The 20,188-nt window shown below is 29.1% G+C and overlaps 1 protein-coding gene across 3 annotated transcripts in view; it reads left to right on the top strand.

Moving 5' to 3' along the window:
• Positions 1-20,188, top strand: part of LOC103568572 (plexin-A4) — a 179,065-nt gene that overhangs the window by 112,796 nt on the left and 46,081 nt on the right. For all 3 annotated transcript variants that reach the window (XM_053737446.1, XM_053737445.1, XM_053737447.1), the window contains one exon: positions 11,769-11,951. In XM_053737446.1, the coding sequence (XP_053593421.1) occupies positions 11,769-11,951 (183 nt within the window). The remainder of the gene's footprint in view (positions 1-11,768; positions 11,952-20,188) is intronic.

Below are 20,188 nucleotides of genomic sequence, written 5' to 3'. Positions count from 1 at the left end.
CGGGGACTGCCGCTTTGTGTTTTCATTTTTTTTTTCTTCCTCTTTCTTTTATCTCGCTCTCCTTCGTTTCCTGCAGTATCCTACGGTCGCCGGAGATCTGTGTTACAACCGACAGAAGTGAAAGAAAAAGATACACTATTACTGAGTCTGTATATATAAATATAAATATATATATATATATATATAAGTGGATGAGCGCTTGCGCGACACGAGATAACACAAGTCGATAGGTGATGCAAGTATCACAAGACTATTTCCGTCTTTTGGGTGATAGACTGTCTCTTCGGTCACCGGTCAGCCCGGACGCTCCGCCTCTTCTTTACTTTTTCCTCTTTTTTATTTTTCTTACTCTATATCCTCTTTCTCTATATGTATATACTATTCTACTAGTCTATCCTTTCAGCAGCAGCAGCCCGAAGGATCTGAAGTCTACGTAACATTCCTCAATGCCTCAGGGTCTGTATTCCCGGATCGCTGCTCCTGAATCTCTGGCTCTCAATAAAAATACGAGGGTTCTGAGAATTATTTCGAGAATGCATCGAGTGGTCGAGTTATTAACTTGATATTGATATCACGTTTTATATATATTTTTTTTTTATTATAACAAATAAAATTATTTATTATTTTATGATAAAAATTTTTATTATACAAGTTGGTTGTTTGTAACCCATAAAAACTGTCGTATCATTGGTGTGCTTTTTATAACGAAGCCGTAATGATTTTTTAACGATGTTACTCTCTTGAATCCGTGGGTATACGTGTGAGTTTTCTGGGTACTCTCGTTTAGTCTCTCGTTTATGATGTCGAGTGAAGACTGAGGTGAGTGAAAAAGCTAAAAGGAGATATGGAATTTGAGATAGACAGAAAGGTATAAAGGGAGTAGGTTGCTGGATCTAGTTAGTTGGAGAGAACGTGCACCCGTACATACATACATACATACATACATACATACATCTATATATACATATGTATAGAGAGTTAAACTTTGGCTGTATTAGTTGGTCGCTCATTAAAATTGCAAGACCCGAGAGCAAGGCAGCTACCGGTACTGCTACCAGAGGGTTGTGTCTCTTACTGTTACCCCCCAACTCGAGAAACTTTGTCGAACACTTCGATATAGTCGGGCCTTTCGCTTCCGTGAACGACTCATTATGCTAATTAATTACTGCCAAGCGTACAACTGTACTAAACATATGACACACACATACACACTCATGGTATTTAACGTGGGTGTTATTGCGATATTTTTTAAACAATTTTTGTTTTCACTATTCGTGTTTATTCTTCTTTAAATGCATCTCGTGTCCTAGTTAATGCTTTTATTTTCTTCCACCTGCAAAACAGTTTTTCGTGTGCATTTTAAAATGTTTATTTAATTCGCGGACTGTTTGCATTTTGATGTGTTTAATTGTTTTAGCCAGCATATTCAATTAGTTTGATTCATTGAGTGGAAACTAAAATGTGGTTGAAAATAAATATATTGACCGTTGTTGAACCTCTTCAATAAGCAATGAGACCGTCAATAGATTATTTATAGAAAACCAAATAATAAATAAATGGAAAAATAATACGGTTATTTGATTAATAATTTAAATTTCTGTTTAATAAAAAAAAGTCATTAAATTACTGACTGCGGGATTCGAACCGTGCACTTTTGGCTGTGGATACTGGGTCATTTGAGCTTTATTTATTTTTAATATCTATTATAAAAAATGTGATAAATTTTATATCATAAATAAAATATATATTTCAAAATCTATTCTTCACATTTATCATTTTGCTTTTGACCCTTCTTTTCCCCGTCAGTTGGAATGTATTGAGAAGAAAATTTTCATACATCAGAAAATAATACGTGAGTTTCGTATATAAAAAGGTCGTGTCGCATGATTCGATGGTGTGCCAATACTTATATATTTATATCCGCATACACACACACATACACAAAATGATCGATAGCAATTTCGTGAAAATTCCAAGAGAGTCGACGTCTTGAAGCCCGTGCATCAGCAAGGATGTGAGGAGATTCCAAGAACGTGGCCCAGTATAAGAATACAAAGAGAGAGAAAGAAAGGTTGAATAGAAAAAGAAAAAATTTATGAAAGATAAAGATAAATAGTATAAATCTACAAATAGTGTAAGAGAAACAGAGATAGTGAGATGAAGTAGTTTGAATCGTTTCTGAGAAAATTGCAGAGCGCCTCGAGACGACTTCCGGCAAGTAGCCGATCGCGTCCTTCTTCCGCTACCGCGAAAACGAAGAAGCGGTAAGGCTGACGTGGATTCTCGTTCATCTAAATTGCATGCCGTCCGCTTCGGTTGTTTTCCCAACCCACCTCATCTTCAACTACAACCCACCAAAACCTCACCCCAATTTTAGTCTCACTTCATCGCTGCTGCCAACTACCCACCGGCTTCAACTTTACTACTACTACTACTACTACTACTACTACTACTACTACTACTACTACTGTTAACTACTACTGCTAGTGGTCTTCTCTCAGTTATGTTCGCTTCGTCATTTACCTTCGCTCGTTTTCTCATCTATTTAGTGACACGTAGTTATATGTGCCTCTGTGCTACTACTGCTGCTGCAGCTACGGCTGCTGTTAACGACAGCGTGTGGCAAAGCGCGATATCAAGAAAGACGTTAGGTAAACTTTGGCGCGTGCCAATTGCTCATTTGCGCGGCTTCCAACCCAGTAAACAAAGATTTTCTTCTACCTTGTTCTCTCTCCTATTACTATCAAATCCCTCTGGATCATTAAATTACCCGTATCTTTGCTTATACATAGCATATAATACACATTTTTTTATCCTTATCAACCATCCCATTAAATCCCCTTTCATTTATGATATAATAAAATCACTTAGCAGATATAAATCATTATCCAGCATAACCAAGTATTTTATTTAAATTTATTTCATAATAAAAAAAAAAGTATAATAATTTAATAAACGGATATTAGAGCAAATTGAATAACAAAAAAATGAAAAGTAAAAGTGAGAAAAAGTAATATACTTTTCTACTCTTTAGTGATATTGAGCACATCACGTGAGGAAACAGAAATGGGTTTTTGGCTCGCAATCTTCTTTTTTTCCCTTGTTCAATGAGGTTTTAGCGGTCGCGCTCTGACACGGCTCTTCGACACCAACAGCATCAGGGAGCCAGTAGTACCAGCAGCCTCGTTTCCTTCCGCACTCATGTCTCGTAACGAGTGGCTTTTCGACCCGCTCCTCTTCCCTCCCTCATCCTACTATCCCTCTTCATCACTTGGTTACTTCACACCCCTTTATATCCCTATACACACCTTCTCTCTCTCTCGCTATATACACATCTATATATATATATATATACTCTCATCTATTCACTGCCATGTCTTCTCGTCCCATCGACGTTCTCTCTACGCGGTTGCGTATACACGTCCCCGGGACTTTCCGGGACGTTGGTTTATAACGTTAACAGCTCTTCGCAGCGCTTGTCTCTCTGTACTACCGGTATATATATACATATACATACTATATAATACTACTATCACACCTCCACTACTTCACCTCCATGTCGTCGGTGTTAATCAAAATCAATCGGGTGAAGATTGATTTATTAACGTTTTATCACCTTTGTACTACCTCTGTACATCAATTTTCACCTTTTAGTAGGATACATCAAGCTTGTAAAAAAAAAATAATTTTTTTAAATGCAAACAAAAATACACCATAAATATCAATTAATTAAAAAATTATTTAATTGATATGGAATCGAAAATGGATAAATATGAAATCGACGTGTAATACCTGCATGTATTTATTTAGTTTCTCTGGCGAATTGATATACGTGGAAAATATAGCACACGAGGATATTCCTCTTGGTTTATTCCCACAGGACAATACACACGGCAGACATATATATATACATATATATATATGGATGCATATATTTAGACAATGTGCAGTAGGAGAATAACGTATAGCCAGTACGTATTTTCCAACAAATATACATGTGTGTTAAATTGTGCAGTGTGTAACACATTGTACAGTAGCAGCTTCTCTTCTCTACTCGAGCTGGAGATTCTATTGGTGTGTGCAGACGATATAAGCGCGTGTAATCGGTCCAGCAGTGTCGAGTAGACGTATATGTAGGGTGTACCAGACTTGGCTCGTCGCGTCACGAATTATTCCCTGAATACAGCTAGTCCATTAGTGTCATGTTCAGTGACCTGAGGCAGGCTTGACAGTGTCTCAACACACCCTGTTAATCCATGTTCAATTACATGCTTCTACAGAACTAAATTATCTAAATATAATTAAATTATTTATATGTATTCAAAAAAATATTTATAGTTATCTGGGTCAAAAATAAAACTTGATTTAGACTTGGTTTACCTAGTCGAAATTTCGAGCCGTTTTTCACAAGACAAACTCGACTTTTTTTACGGAGGTATGAAATATATTGAGTTTGAGCCTTGGTTTAGACTTAATTGGCTTACTTAGTTATGATTTAAGACGCAAAAATTTAAATCAAGTCGAAATTTACTTGGTTGAGACTTATTCGACTTAAAATATAAGGCGAAAAAGTCTAAATCAAGTCGAAATTGACTTGATGTAGACTCATTCGACTTGAATAATAAGGCGAAAAAGTCAAAACTCAGATGAAATAATTTTTATATATTAAGGAAAAAGTAAGGCGAACAAATAACTTTTTTTCGACTTGTTTCGACTTCGGCAAGTCAAAAGTCCGGTGAATGACTATCGTGCTCGAAGTAAAGACGAATAAGTTCAAACTAAAATCAAAAAAGTAGAAAAAAATTTAATTTAAGTCGAAAGATTCAAGATCTTATCGAAAAATCGTCAGCAAATCGATAATTCCAAAAATTCCAAATTCTCTTTTATTTTTTTTTTTTAAATTATTGTTTTATCGACTAAATTCTCTGGTTTTCATACAGCGGCAAAAATAGTCCCAGGTCGAACGACTAGATAACACAGCGTTCAAAAATAAAATGAATATTTACAACAAAATAAAAAAAAATAATAATAATAAGTGATATTTGAATAAAATGGTAAATACAATTTCGTTTTTTTTTTTCCCAATTTTTGTTCAATTTTTTTTTTTTATCATTTCACTGTAGAGCTATTGAGCCGAAATGTACCTGAAAGCAATTTTAACTTTGGTGAAATTAAAATCGAGTTTACCTCCCTGTGGTTGTTGTTTATATTTATATGTATACATATATATGCATGTATATCTATATATATATGTATATCTATATATATATTTATTTTATATATATATATATAAAATAGACAGATGTAGAGTATGAGGTGTTTACGTCTAACGCAGGTACACGCATACTAACGGAAAAGAAGCGAATTGTAATTGAGTTGGTCGTTTCAAAGCGCCAAGTAATTATAAAGGATGCCGTTATACTACTATGTATACTATAATACTGTATAGTAGTACTGTATACACCAGAAACAAAACAGGTAGACTGGCAGACCGGGTTGTCTGTCCTTTTCTTTCATCCCTTGGTTTCTACTACCGTGGCTTAATTAGATGTAACATGAAAACAAGCTCGTCTGAGATTTATAAATGGTCTTGGTACACCTCGACTAATGTTTGGGCTTATATACATTACCGCAAACTTTCTCATGAAATCTCATTCTAGACCTTTCATCAAATTATCTTAACATTAAAAACCATATTTTTTACTTTGTAATTAAAACTTTATTTCATTGTCAAACAACTAAACAACAAAACAAACAAAAACACTCATGATTGATTCCACTTTATATGGAAAATAGATAAGACCAAATATCTAAAGCTCTTTAAATAATTGGTTCGATAATAATCAACTAATGCATCAGATTAAATTTATTAAATAAATTCATAGATTTTATATCAGTTTAAAATACATAGTTTTTATAATTATTTTAAGTATAAAATAAATATATTTGAACTATAAGTAATTAAAATAACTTTTTGAAATATTATTTCTATTAAAGTCGCGTTGAGATTAGTAATTACTATTAATGTACATTGCAGTAAATAAAAACGATTGATCAGTATAATTATTTTTAACTGCGATAACACATACGGGCGTTGATTAAATATATGGCTCCACGTATATTTTTATATAGATATATATATAATAAGGATTATAGTGTAGATACATTGATTGGCAGACGAGATAAAAGTCATCGATAGACTGCTGTATGATTTACATCACATACATTTTATACTTGTCAATATATATATGTATATACACATATATAAATAATATATTTTCTGTATCACAGACGTAAATATTCGCTAGACTCTATTGGTGTAATCGCGTGCTCAGGACTCCTTTCACTCATATCGCCACACGCCTGAAATTATATTTATGTGCATGAACATATATATATGTTTATGTCAAACACCATATTTTTAGTGTTTTATGGACACGTGTAAATGATAAAGTTTTAATTGAAATTCAATGTCCAAAGTCAGTTAAAATTGAAAATTATTTAACAGATCATTTATCATTGATTTTGTTCATTATTATGTCATACAAATATATATGAAGAATTTTATATAATTATATAATAAACTAGCAATACCTTCGAAGGCTTCGCTGGGTGTCGATTAAATTTTTTTAAGGGTATAGATTTTTTAAGGTACAGATATTAATTTATATTTAAAAGTTATTGAAAAAAATGTACAGGAAGATCGTAATAGAAAAAAAATTTACTGGATGACAATTTATAAAATATTTCGCATATGGATGCTGGTACGTCAGCCAAAAATCTTGAGCCACTCCTAACCTCCGGAACTACTGAAGCAGACAAATTACATAAATTTTTTTCATTTTCGTTGCGCGAAAAACGTTCTGGTCTTCAGGTATGTGAAAAAAAGCTTGAATGAACTATTCATTTTTGGATGGAACTACTGATCTTTTAATCTTGTGGTATCGGTCTTATGTAGAAATATTCAGCAGTTTCTGCGATTAATAAGATGAAAAAAACTTCCTTTGATTTATTAGTATTGAGTGCAGATGTCGCGGACTGCTGTGAAATAGAGACCAATTAACATTCCAATAAAGACTTTTCATAGGAATAATTGTAATTTATTCTTAATAGATCTTTAAATGCTTGTTCTTCTGATTGGAGATCGGTGTTAGAGTATCAAATTTTTAAATTTGATCTTCCGTCTATTATTGCGATTCAACAGATGTAGATCATCTGATAATTAAATTTAAAATAATAATAATTCCTGTAGATCCATTACTTTAAAGATTTATTGAAAACCCATTCGTCAGTAATTTGATTTGCAATTTGACTTGGCTAATTTAAAATTCTTAGCACATACGTTATTCTCATCCTTAAATTTATGTTCTTAGTTAATATATTTTACGAAGATCTGCGTTTTATTTTTTAAATTAATTTCGTGGTGACATTCAGCTAATTAAATATTTCGGTTTGTTAAAAATAAACAGATAAATTATATACGATTTCTTTTCTCAAAAATTAAGAACAAAAATAACACAAATGGTATTTTTTATTTTTATTCAAGCGAAATAAATGTACAAAAGCAATTTTAAAAACACCAAGTCCTGCATAAATTAAATATAATAACCAGCCTAAAATCTTTTCTGAGCTGCATCGAATGGTGAAAGTTATATGTCAAAAACGTTTTGTAGTTTTCAAGTTATTAGTGTTCCAAGAAATAACTTTTTTTATTTTACGAACGTCGATTATATCCAGGTATTTTTTCAAGTTTAATCTGCAAATTAATTAAAATTTAATTCCCTGATTTTATATGCTCAAATGAATTTCTATTTAGTTGATTGCATCCGTTTTCTCGTAAAGCTGTTGATGATCAGATGAGTATGCATTGCACCAGCAATGTTACGTATGTGAATGAATGTCTTTACGACTGAGTCTCTCAGTCTCTCAAAGTGTAATCCAGCGTCTAACATGCCACTGTACTATTAATTGTCAGCTTCTAACAAGGATATTTGAATCGATACACGCTGCTATCCTTAATTAAATATAATTAATTAATCCTGTGAACGAGAAAGTAATATGCAGTAATTATTAATTTATTTAAATCTCTGACCAGTTAAATGAATTACCCGAAAATTTAGACTCTCGATATTTTTACTATTTAAATACTTGTTTTTAATAATAATTAGTAATATAAATAATTATTGAATGTAAATTGACGATTTGAATTGTAAATTAACATTTTATTTCTGTAAAGTTTATTTTATAATTTTAACCGGATATATTTAATTGAATCAATATCAATATTACTAATTGCAAAGTTTCATTATTTATTGGATTATTGTCATACTTTTTAATTAAATACAATTTTTTGCTTAAATATTCATGAGTTATAAAGTTATTTAAATAGTTAAATATCTATATTACCGGTACTTAAATTCATAAATATCATGGTTATTTTTAGATACTTAGACAATAGTATCAACAATCATTACAAATAACAACTAAATCAAATTTAAATAATTCCTTATCTCCAGAGTTCCACTACAATAGCATTTACCTGCAGTATTTCTCGTAACTTTTATTGTTGTTTCTTTTTCTTTTTATTCTACAACTAATTTAATTCATTTGGCATGACGCCAACCCTAGCATTCATGTCATTACTTATAAAAAAACAAAATTACAAATTTTCGCACCCAACATCACCAGATTTTAACTCAACAATCACAACCGAGATTCACTTGTTTAACTTAAATGAAACTTGTAAACGTTATTTTTGAATTTCGCATTTTTTTTAACTTTAACCGTCTAAAAATAAGGTATCCGGGAGTAATAAGGCCTAAGTGACAGAAATGATATTTAAAATAACCGCCTCCGCTAAAGGCTACTCTAGTAGAAGGGTCTTACATAGAGGTGTTACGACAAATTTATAGTCCCGATACCACGTTCCCTGTCTTCTATATCTCATCATCCGTCATATGCTGTCGTAGCGCAGAAAAAATTATAAAAAACAATCTAGTCTTCTGACTTTTAAAAAGGATACTGATAGTTTTAAGTGCTGTTGAGCAAAGCAATCTAGTCTTCCGACTCTTAAAAAGTATTGTTGCTAAATTTAAGTGATGATTCATCTCTAATACCAATTTTACTAAGTATAGTTAAACTATTCCAGTTTATTTAACACGTAAGTGTTATTACCCTAACGTAGTAAAATAAGGCCTATTAGTATGGTTTTTGTAAAAGTATAATTTTTTGTTCGTTTATGGTAAAAATTACCATAACTTGATTACATTCTATGACTAATGTATTGAAATAAAGATTAATGATGCATTTTGATAATTAAATGCAATATTTTCGATTTTATTAAAAATCTCCCTTAGCTAAGCCTTATTACCCGCCAGTACCTTACAAATAATTTAAAATAATCAACAACATCTAGTAGACGATAGAATTCATATGATCAAGGTAGGATGTGATCAGTTTTGTGATTGGTTTTGTTGTACCATGGGATTGTACCATTAATTGTTTATTTATACACTGTAAAAATATTGTGTATCTGTGTTAAAAGCGGTCCGTGGTAAATTTTTTGTGCTGATTATTTTGTGTCAAATCAATACAATTATCTGTGTTACTTAAAAATTTCAATCTATTGACTATTCAACCCTTTAAAAGTGTTACCTAGTATAAAAATCGATATTATCAATATTTATTAAGTGTTACTTTAAAATCAACACAAAAAAAGTGTTGAAGTGACAGTTGAGTTGTGTTAAAAAAAATTGCTTCCTTCTATTGACGCGGGAAGCGCTATTAAGCATTAGTTCTATCTGGTTAGTTATTATTTTTGTGACATTGATTTTATTTATTTTCAATTAGACAAAAAAATTAAGTTGACAAAGTTCATGATTCGTATAGTTTAAAAAAAAATATTTAAAAAATTGCATCTGTTGCTATTTTACTTTTTTACATGCGCATATTTTTATTTTTTCATAATTGATTTGTTGATAAAAAAATTCTAAAATTGATAACTGTCATCTTTACTATCACAAAATAGTTCAATGTTAAAAAATAATTGTCAACACTTTTGATAACCTAAAAATAATTCATGGTACAAAAATAAAATGTACAAGTTAAAATTTTTTTATGTCACCATTAAAATTTAAAAAGTGTTGAAGTTACATCTCATATTACTCGAATTTTGTGTTGAAATTTTAAGACAAATTTTGTGTTGAAATTAAACACAAATAGTCTGTGTTGAAAAGTAACATAAATATTGTGTGGACCGTTTCTAACACACAGATTGTGTTGATTTTAACACAATATTTTTTATTGTAAGTTATTTTGTAAATTATTTGTAATGACTTATTTTAGTTGCTGAAGAAGTCCCAATAAAGGGACGAAACGTCCAATTTATGGTCAAAACTGAATTCTAATTTTTGAATTACTGTCCACCTTTATGATTTTACCATTTGATTTAAAATAATATTTATATTTTATACAAGAAAGATAATATGAAATTTAAAACAAATATTAAGCCAGCTTATTTATTTAAAGAAGAATGTAAATAATTTTGTTCGTGAATAAAATTTATGTTAGTTTATATGTTAGTATAAACATTGGAGAATGTTAATAGTGTTGTATCTTGAACTCTTTATATATATGTATGTATAAATTCTTTCTACTGTACTCTACTCATGTTTAGTCGATCCTCATGTGAATTTACCTCTCGCGACGTTCGTTCCGCTTGTCTAACTTTGCGTGGGTGTGAGTCGAGGGCATTTTACCTTTAACTCGTTTTAGCGCCACTTGGCTTCACATCGATGCTATTATGTTCGCTATACGTCTAATCTCACATACAGTATACATATGTAACACATTATATATATAATATAAATGCGAATGCCCTCAAGTTGTAGTCTACATTCATTTCAATTAGTTTATTCGTCATTTTAATTGATAAATTGTTATTTCTTCATGACAATAATAATAATTATTAATTATACTATTGAGTCCAGAGGGCTCCATTATAATTACATGATAAGATCTATTAATAGAAATATTATTAATTTATTTATGTTGCGAAATTAGTAAAAAATTTTTTTTTGCTTTAAAATTCAGAGAGCAGTAAATCCGAAGAACAAAAAAATGTTAATATAAATGTCCATTATAGCAATTAAAATTCGGGATAAAAAAATAGGCAATAAATATTTATACATAAAAAAAAAAACGTTTTATAAATAATGTAAAAATTCATGCGAGCCATTACAAGGCATGACAAAAATTTCATATGACTAAATATTGTCATTGGTCAAAATTTTTACTCTCGGCTGACAATAAAATTCATATTTTCTACTTTACTCTTCACCACATTGTTCGTAATATTTCTAAAAAAAAAAAAAAAAAAAAAAAAAAAGTTAAAAAGATTGACAGGCAATATTTCTAAAAATATCACATTATTTAACGCGTTAACGCGCTTTCATTATCGCTATTCTTTAATAAATATTTTTTTTCTTTATCCAGGTAATTAAATTTAAAACTTTTATGAAAGTTAAAAAAATTACCCACAGTAAATGCAGTAAATGAAATTTCATAATTGAATATCACGATAATTTCTTAAACTTTTCGATTATTAAATTTTTTAAACTATTGACGTTTTTGTAATTAATTCTCAGTCGTGAAAAATAAAAAGTTTTAAAACATTGAAAAATAATTAAAAATTTCTGATTAAAAAAATTAAATTATTGTTTTATCAAATATATAATAATAATAATAATTATTATTTAAAATTTTTTCAGAAACTGCAAACAATCGCTGAGGACTTTTGTGGTCTAGACGTAAACACTCCACTCGGTGGACAAGAACCAATGACAGCAGTACCAGTACTAACTTTTCCAACATTGCTGACAGCAGTTGCTGCGACGTCAACCGGAGACTTTACTGTAGTTTTCATAGGCACTCGTGACGGTCACTTAAAGAAGGTAAGTTAAAAAGACTAGACCATGAAAATATAAATACTTAAACATATATATTTAACCTGTCATCAACCTCGCAATTATACATAAACCGGTCATTTAAACATCCCTAACAACAGTAATAAAGATAAAACAAACTAGAAAAAAAAGTTAAATAAAATTGCGTGTAAAAGAAAAAAGATACAAAACGGTTGTACGATACAAGACTTGTATCTCTCCCTACTACCCTCCCCTTTCTTTGTACATCGCCGGAAGGATCTTGAGAAAGCCTCAAGCTTTGATGTAATTTAGCAAGGATGTACTACGAGCAATGTTACCGGCACCATGCTCGTGGCTTTGCCAACGCCCGCGTTCTTCGACCAGGACGTGCTCTATTGCTCCATTACTAAGTTTACCAGCCCAACCGACCGACCATCCAACCCACAAGAGAGTCTCGTGCACGTAACATCCACTACATTGATAATAAAAAAAAAAAAAAAAAAAAAAAAAAAGAAAGTATATATATAAGACATTGAAAGCTTGTGAGAGGTGAATATCGTGTCCTTAAAGCCCTTTAAATGTCTACGTGAACTGACAAAAACATCTCCATTAATGTTTTCCTGGTACTTAACAGTTTTCTTTTTTATATTATGCTAAAAAATTAATCACTGGCATTTTAAAACAGTTTAAAAATTCCTTAGTCTCCTAGAATGTAATTTTTTATTTAAATTTAATTTATAATAAATTTAGTAATTAATTTATTGATAAAGAATTATTTAAAGTACATATTTACATTGGTATAAGAAAATTAAATATAATGTGTCGGGAGATATGAATTGAATTGAATGAAATTGAAGACAAAGAATTTATAATATGAACAAGATGAAACGAGAGTCTAGTTACATGGTGATTACACGCATGTCGGAACGTTTAGCCCAATGAGATAGAAAGAGAGATAAATGGATAGAGAAAACACTACGTGGCATTTGATTCATTGCCGCGCCCTGAAGGTAATCGCGAGGCGATTGTGATTAATTAATGAACGCGCGTAGGTAGTCCGGAACTGTAGTTGTTGTTGTTTTTGTTGTTGTTGATGGTACAGCAAAAGCATACATGAGTTTAGTCCAGAGAAGATAGAAGAGTCGAGCTGCATACTCACTGTCTCGTTGATATATCTGTGCATCTCCCCCGCGAGAGTTTACTTTCATGGGAAAATTCATAGAGAAATGTATATATATTATTATTTATACTTGTGTATTTCATTTTATATATTCTATGGAGAGAGTAAATATATATGTATGTAAATGTTCAAAATATATGTAAAGAGCGTAATTATTTCTGGTAATCATGTTGATTGAATTATGTGTTCTGCTAGAACATCATTAGTAAATTATTCTTGTCCTTTGGCTTTTTACCATAAATTGAATAATTGTTTTATGTTTTTATTTATTTGAGTGATAAATTATTTTCTTATTATTGATGATAAGAAAAAAAAATTTTAAGTAATGTAATATTATATTTTTATTTAGATACTATTTTACTAAAGATAAATTTACCAATTAACCTTAAGCATTTTATTATTTATAGCCGAGTCATTAATCATCTGTAGTGTAAAAATATTATTTAAAAATACGCTAGTGATCAAATATATATTTTATTACTTTATAATGAAGCTTTGAACAGCCGTAATGCCAATGACCTTTTTTCAGTTTGACCTGGGATTTATTAAAAAGTGATGGTATTTAAAAGGGTGAAAAAAAATTCGATTGTTTGAAACAATCAAAAAAATTTTTATTTAATGAATAATAATAAACTACTAGTATTGATACTTTTTCAACAATTGATTGTTTTGTTTTTATAAATAATAGAAATAAAAAATAGTTTTTTTTTCATGTATGAATTCGATTATATAAAATATGATTGATTGAATACAAAAAATATATCGAGGTTAAAACTGATTTGGTAATTTTTACACTGCTGTCAAAAGAAAAAAAAATGTATAGATATATGTGTATATCTATATATATATATATGGATTTACTACAATGAATAAAAAACACAAACATGAATTCAAAACAAAAAAAAATAAATAAAAGTGTCAATTGAGTTAAATTTACGACAAGTGACAGTCGGATGTCAACTACAATAATTGTCGGAGCGATGAGTTCGCGATTGCAATTAATTATCCATGAACACGCGTGTCGAGTCTTTTAACAACCAAAAAAAAAGGCAATTCAAGAATTTAATAATCCATTTTAATATTGTCTTTTTTTCCACTGAAACATTTTATTTAATTTATTACTAGGGCTAGGAATTTTGCTTTGATTTAAAAATAACAGATCATAATTGATTGTGTCAAATTTTGGATATTGCGGCGGAAATATTGGTCGCATAAAAAAATTTTTTAAACAAAAGTTGCTCAAATTTTAATTTTTTAAAATTAATGTCTCTTATAATTTTTTCTTAGGACTAATAAGAAAGCTGTAGTTTTAAAATTAACATTTTCATAATTGACAAAAATTTGAATCATTCATTATAAATCTTAGTTTTTGAATTACGGTGAAAATATTGGCTGTATAAAAAAATTTTTTGAACAAAAGTTGTAGGTAATTTAATTTTCTATAAAAAATGACTCTAATGATTTTTTTATACAACTAATATATTCCCTTTAATTTCAAAATTAACATTTTTATAATTAACAAAAATTTGAATCATTCATTATGAATCTTCATTTTGAAATTACGATGAAAATATTTGTCGTATAAAAAAGTCACAAGAGACATTTTTTATAGAAAATTAAATTACCTACAACTTTTGTTTGAAAAATTTTTTTCCTAGACCAATATATTCGCCGTAATATTAAGCATTTGAACCATTTATTTCGAAATTAAGGGAAAAATCTTGTCCCTATTTATTACTATCAATATTTAAAATGATTTCTCATTACTGTTATCATAAATAAATAATTAAATCTCATCTCATCTCCTCATTTGATCCCATCTCATGAATTAAATTTATCGGAGAAACAAGACCCGAGTACCAGGCTGTCGCATGAACTTGATGCATGGTCCCACATATCTGCTGGTCCCGGAAGGATTATTAATTAATGATCGAGCCCTCTCTTTCCCAGTTTACCGCGCGTTCAACCGCAAGTGCCGACTCATTTGGCTGAGCTGCGGTTCAGAGGTCACGGGGAAATGCCACGATCTACGACCACAGTAGATTCGACGAGCTACGTGACCGCTCGAGTGCCGCATAACTCGAATCGCGTACTCTGATATCACCCTCCCGTTATCTCTCTACATTGCGGACTTTGTTTATAATCTCTGACGCTTTATTCAAAGCCAATTCTAAAACTAATTCATTCCTGTCATATCATCTCTGATTATCAATCATATAATCATACCAATACCAATACCATTATCTATATTTGTTTTTTTTTTTTTTTTTTTTAATTAAATAATTCGAAAGCTCTGCAACTGATCCTCTTGTGACAATTAACCTAATCTGATTATTTTCAAATTGAAAATTCATTATTTCAATACTTGACATCATGGCTAGTGTCATTTTAATTAATGTTCTGTATTAATTACTGATAATTCAAATATTTTATAATAAATGACAGCTTCATATATTGGTATTGATATTTGATATATTATTTTGAATTTATATTTTAACAATAAAAAATTTAGTTTGAATAAAAGTTTTTAAGGGATGTAGATTTCCTATGGTGAAATTTCTAATTCATATTTGAAAATTATTGAAAAAAACAGCTTGAATGAACTATTCATTTTTGGATGGAACTACTGATCTTTTAATCTTGTGGTATCGGTCTTATGTAGAAATATTCAGCAGTTTCTGCGATTAATAAGATGAAAAAAACTTCCTTTGATTTATTAGTATTGAGTGCAGATGTCGCGGACTGCTGTGAAATGGAGACCAATTAACATTCCAATAAAGACTTTTCATAGGAATAATTGTAATTTATTCTTAATAGATCTTTAAATGCTTGTTCTTCTGATTGGAGATCGGTGTTAGAGTATCAAATTTTTAAATTTGATCTTCCGTCTATTATTGCGATTCAACAGATGTAGATCATCTGATAATTAAATTTAAAATAATAATAATTCCTGCAGATCCATTACTTTAAAGATTTATTGAAAACCCATTCGCCAGTAATTTGATTTGCAATTTGACTTGGCTAATTTAAAATTTTTAGCACATACGTTATTCTCATCCTTAAATTTATGTTCTTAGTTAATATATTTTATTAAGATCTGCGTTTTATTTTTTAAATTAATTTCGTAGTGACATTTAGCTAATTAAATATTTCGGTTTGTTAAAAATAAACAGATAAATTATATACGATTTCTTTTCTCAAAAATTAAGAACAAAAATAACACAAATGGTATTTTTTATTTTTATCCAAGCGAAATAAATATATCGAAGCAAATTTAAAAAAAAAATAAACATGTATGAATTAAATAGTAAATAGCCTAAAATTTTTTTTGAACGTTACTGCATCGAATGGTGAAAGTCCCATGTCAAAGTTTCGTAGTTTTTAAATTATTAGCGCTCCAAAAAAAAGAGCCTTTTTATTTTATGAGCATATATCAATAACGACCTTCTCATATTCGCATATTCAAATAGTCTCCAAGTATTATAAAATATTCAAAAATACAAATAACTTTATTAAATCATTTGACGTCATAAACAGCTATTACTTGTACATTTATTTAATAAGATGAACTTTATTGCAGTATTATACAAACTGCAAGCCTCAGTATATTTTATTTGTCTTCGAGTTAATGGCACTGCTTCGATAAATCCGCAGTTTATAACCTAGTACTTAAAGTTGATTTACTCGTATTTAACTTTATTTATTTCAATTAAATTTTTTTTACTCACCTATTTCCGTCCCTATTACCGTTCTATTTTTATTCTTAATTATTTTTTTTTTTACAATTAATTAACTAACCATTTCGCTGAATATCGGGTTTCGAAAAATATAAGCCTGTATTAATCTTTTAATTCTTGTTCGATCTTAATCCCTCAATCATTTGGATAATAACATTAATTAGCGATCACTTTTAAATTACTGCACTTATACGAGCTAGCAACGACAATAAAAAAAAAAAAAAGTTAATAAATATAGTATATTTTATATTAAAAAGTAATTTTAACTTATAGTCACTCCAATTTTCGATAATGGACAAACGATTTTTTTCATTTTGCTCTTTTATACATTATATGTAGCACAATATTCATTATACATATATATATTAGAACGTGAGCTCGAACATATAATAGTACTAAAATGAAAAAGCATGCTTGTACACGTGTACTCACGTGAACATGTTTCTTTGTTCATCAGCGGGTTTAAACCCAACGCAGAGTGAATATACATGTCGTAATTTTTTTCCGTCATATCAACAGAGGGTGAAAGAGTTGAGTAGTGGATACAACAGAAAACGACGGATGATCGATCACGTTAAAATTACTACGGATTTGTTTACTTTTTTTATTTTTTTATTTCTCTCTTAGCCCCTTTATCAGTAGCGAAATTTTATTTTTTCTAAAAAATTTTTGTTGTTTTAATTGGACGCATTGACTGTGTGAACCATACAAATTCGCATGCATCAAATACGTTTTTTTTTTTTTTTTATCCTGCAAATATTTTTTTAAATTCAACTAACCAATACGAGCCCAACTCCAAACGTCACTGGATGACGTGTTTTAATATTAAATCAATACTATCACACTTTCACGCTTAACATATCTATATATACATATATATGTTCACATGTATATTTAAATTTAAAACTAAATATTATTACAGAATTATTCAATACTTCGTAAAAATATTTAGTTTTTAAAATAAATTTTAACGACTGTAGTCGTGTAAAAAATTTTTTCATCATGCTAAATTTCTTAATATACGACTATAATTTAAAGTCAATAATTTTTAATTTTTGGAAATTTCAATAATTAAAACAATGCGTAATTTTAATTTCATGTCATCGTATTTTTACAAAAATTCAAGATTCACAGCAAAAAAAGATTTCTTGCTGCAATAAAAATTTTGCATTATGAAATAAAAAAAAAATTCCTTAGGACTAAGTTAAATTTTTTGATGCAAAAAATTTTCTCTCGCTCAAATATTTTTCTGAGCTCAAGAAAATTTTCGTTTATAATTTGTAATGCAAAAAATTTCGCAAGACAAGTAAAAATTTTCTGGGGACGATAAATCTTTTTTTACTGTGAGCCTTTGTTAAAGTAGTTCCATAGTTTCTTACTTGCGAACCTTTGTAAACTCAAAAATTTAAATTTAAATTTCTCAAATAATTTTTTTTTCATCCTTTATTTACTTCACGCTGACCAGTATAAAAATAGTTAAAAAATTTCGATTTTTCAATTAGCTGAGAATTTAAAAAGTATGGAAAAGTGGAAAATTCAGCAGCGTAAATTTGAAATCCCGACACAGCGTTTTTTATTTTTACATCCTCATAACTCACTGAGAAATTCAGATGTGTCCATTTTTTTCGTAATCAATTTCTATTTTCACAAAATTATTGTAAAAAATAAATCACACTCCTGCAGTCAATGAAAAATTTTCACAAAACAAAATATAGAGAATCACTTATTTATATTTACCTTCAAACTTAATAATTATTTTCCTTTTTCAAATGAATGGTTAAAAAAGAAAATTAAAAATTGTAAACTCGAAGATCGAAAATCAAAATTTTTTGAAATTTGGAAATTTTTCATAGTGAAAGTTATTGGAACGTTTCTTTTTTTATACATCGGTATCGTAGATTAAATCTAAATATTATATTATCCTTGATTTTATCTCGGATTAAAGCGTACTCCTTTTACTTTTAACTTGACGAGATTAATTTATCTATTGGGAGGTTTAAAATTATATAGCAGGAGAATGTTATTTCTCAGTTGATCTTACAACCACAAGAATAGTCTCCTTACATAATTGATGTACATTCACAGTAAAATGCCGACTCACTTTAAAACTATACGAGCGTCTTGTACACTTGAGCGCTATAAATAAATGTTTTAATACATAAATAATAAATGTAAGGTCTAATCGTGAATTTACAATCGTGCTAAAAATTAAATTACATTTTTAAAGTTCATACATTTCTTTATTATAAACTTTTTGTTATACATTATTATTACATGCAAGTAAAACTATATAGTGCACACCTCAAACGCGAAGCTTTATGAATGGATTTTTTTTTCCAAGTATTTTACTCATACAAAAAAATTTCTACACTCTTTTAATAACGCCAAAATAGGTCTAATTGTATACTAGAATATAGAGAATTTATTAAGGAAAAATTTGAACCTAATTTTAAGTCTCGTTATGTCATCAGTTTAAAATTTATCATTCTAACTTACTTTTTAGCTTAGTTGTAATTAATTAAAAACGTAAAACTGATTATTCATTAAAAATTTAGCTGCCATTTTTTTAATTGTCACTGTTATTATTTTTTTCCTTTTTTTCCTCCATTAACCACTGGCGGCAGCACTAGCGTAATAGTAAGATTGAAAAAAAAGAGCGATATCTAAGATAAAAAGGCGGGATATTTAAAAAATCTTAATTAAAAATAAAATTAAATTGATAATTTACAATGAAAATAATATACTTGGTAAACATATATTAAAAAATATATGTTACCGTTATAAATATATATGTGGCGATATATGAAATCTTAGATAGAACTATGCATAGATTTTGGCCGATTTTATTATATTTTTATATATTATGTTTTCTCTTATATGATTTCATATATTTCAGTACAACTTCAATACTTTATTTATATATGTGCTAACTTATAAGTTTACATATATGATTATAAATATATGAAGTACTTATATGTATTAGCTTATAAATTTACATGTATAATAGATTATATTAAAACTTACTTCATTATATATATAATAAGTTGTATATGTAGTATACGGCTTTCATATAGGTATAGATATAAAAAAATATATATCGTTTTTGGTCACTTATATGGTCCAATTTTTATTATATATTTTCTATATATGGTATTTTGTGCGGGGTAATATTATGAAATAAAAGTAATGAATAAAAATAAAATGAGCGAATGAGGTCTGCACTTTTGGATTTTCCAACATTTTTTTAAATTTTAATTTAATCGAGGATTAATTATAAGTGCAACTACAAAATTACAAGATGTAAAAGTCTTATCTAAAATGTGTAGAGCACACAAGCCTTCTCGTTA

Source organism: Microplitis demolitor, chromosome 3 (assembly GCF_026212275.2).
Source record: "Microplitis demolitor isolate Queensland-Clemson2020A chromosome 3, iyMicDemo2.1a, whole genome shotgun sequence".
Classification (NCBI taxonomy): Eukaryota; Metazoa; Arthropoda; class Insecta; order Hymenoptera; family Braconidae; genus Microplitis; species Microplitis demolitor.
The sequence above is the reverse complement of the archived record's forward strand: the minus strand, read 5'-3'. Positions and strand labels throughout refer to the sequence as shown.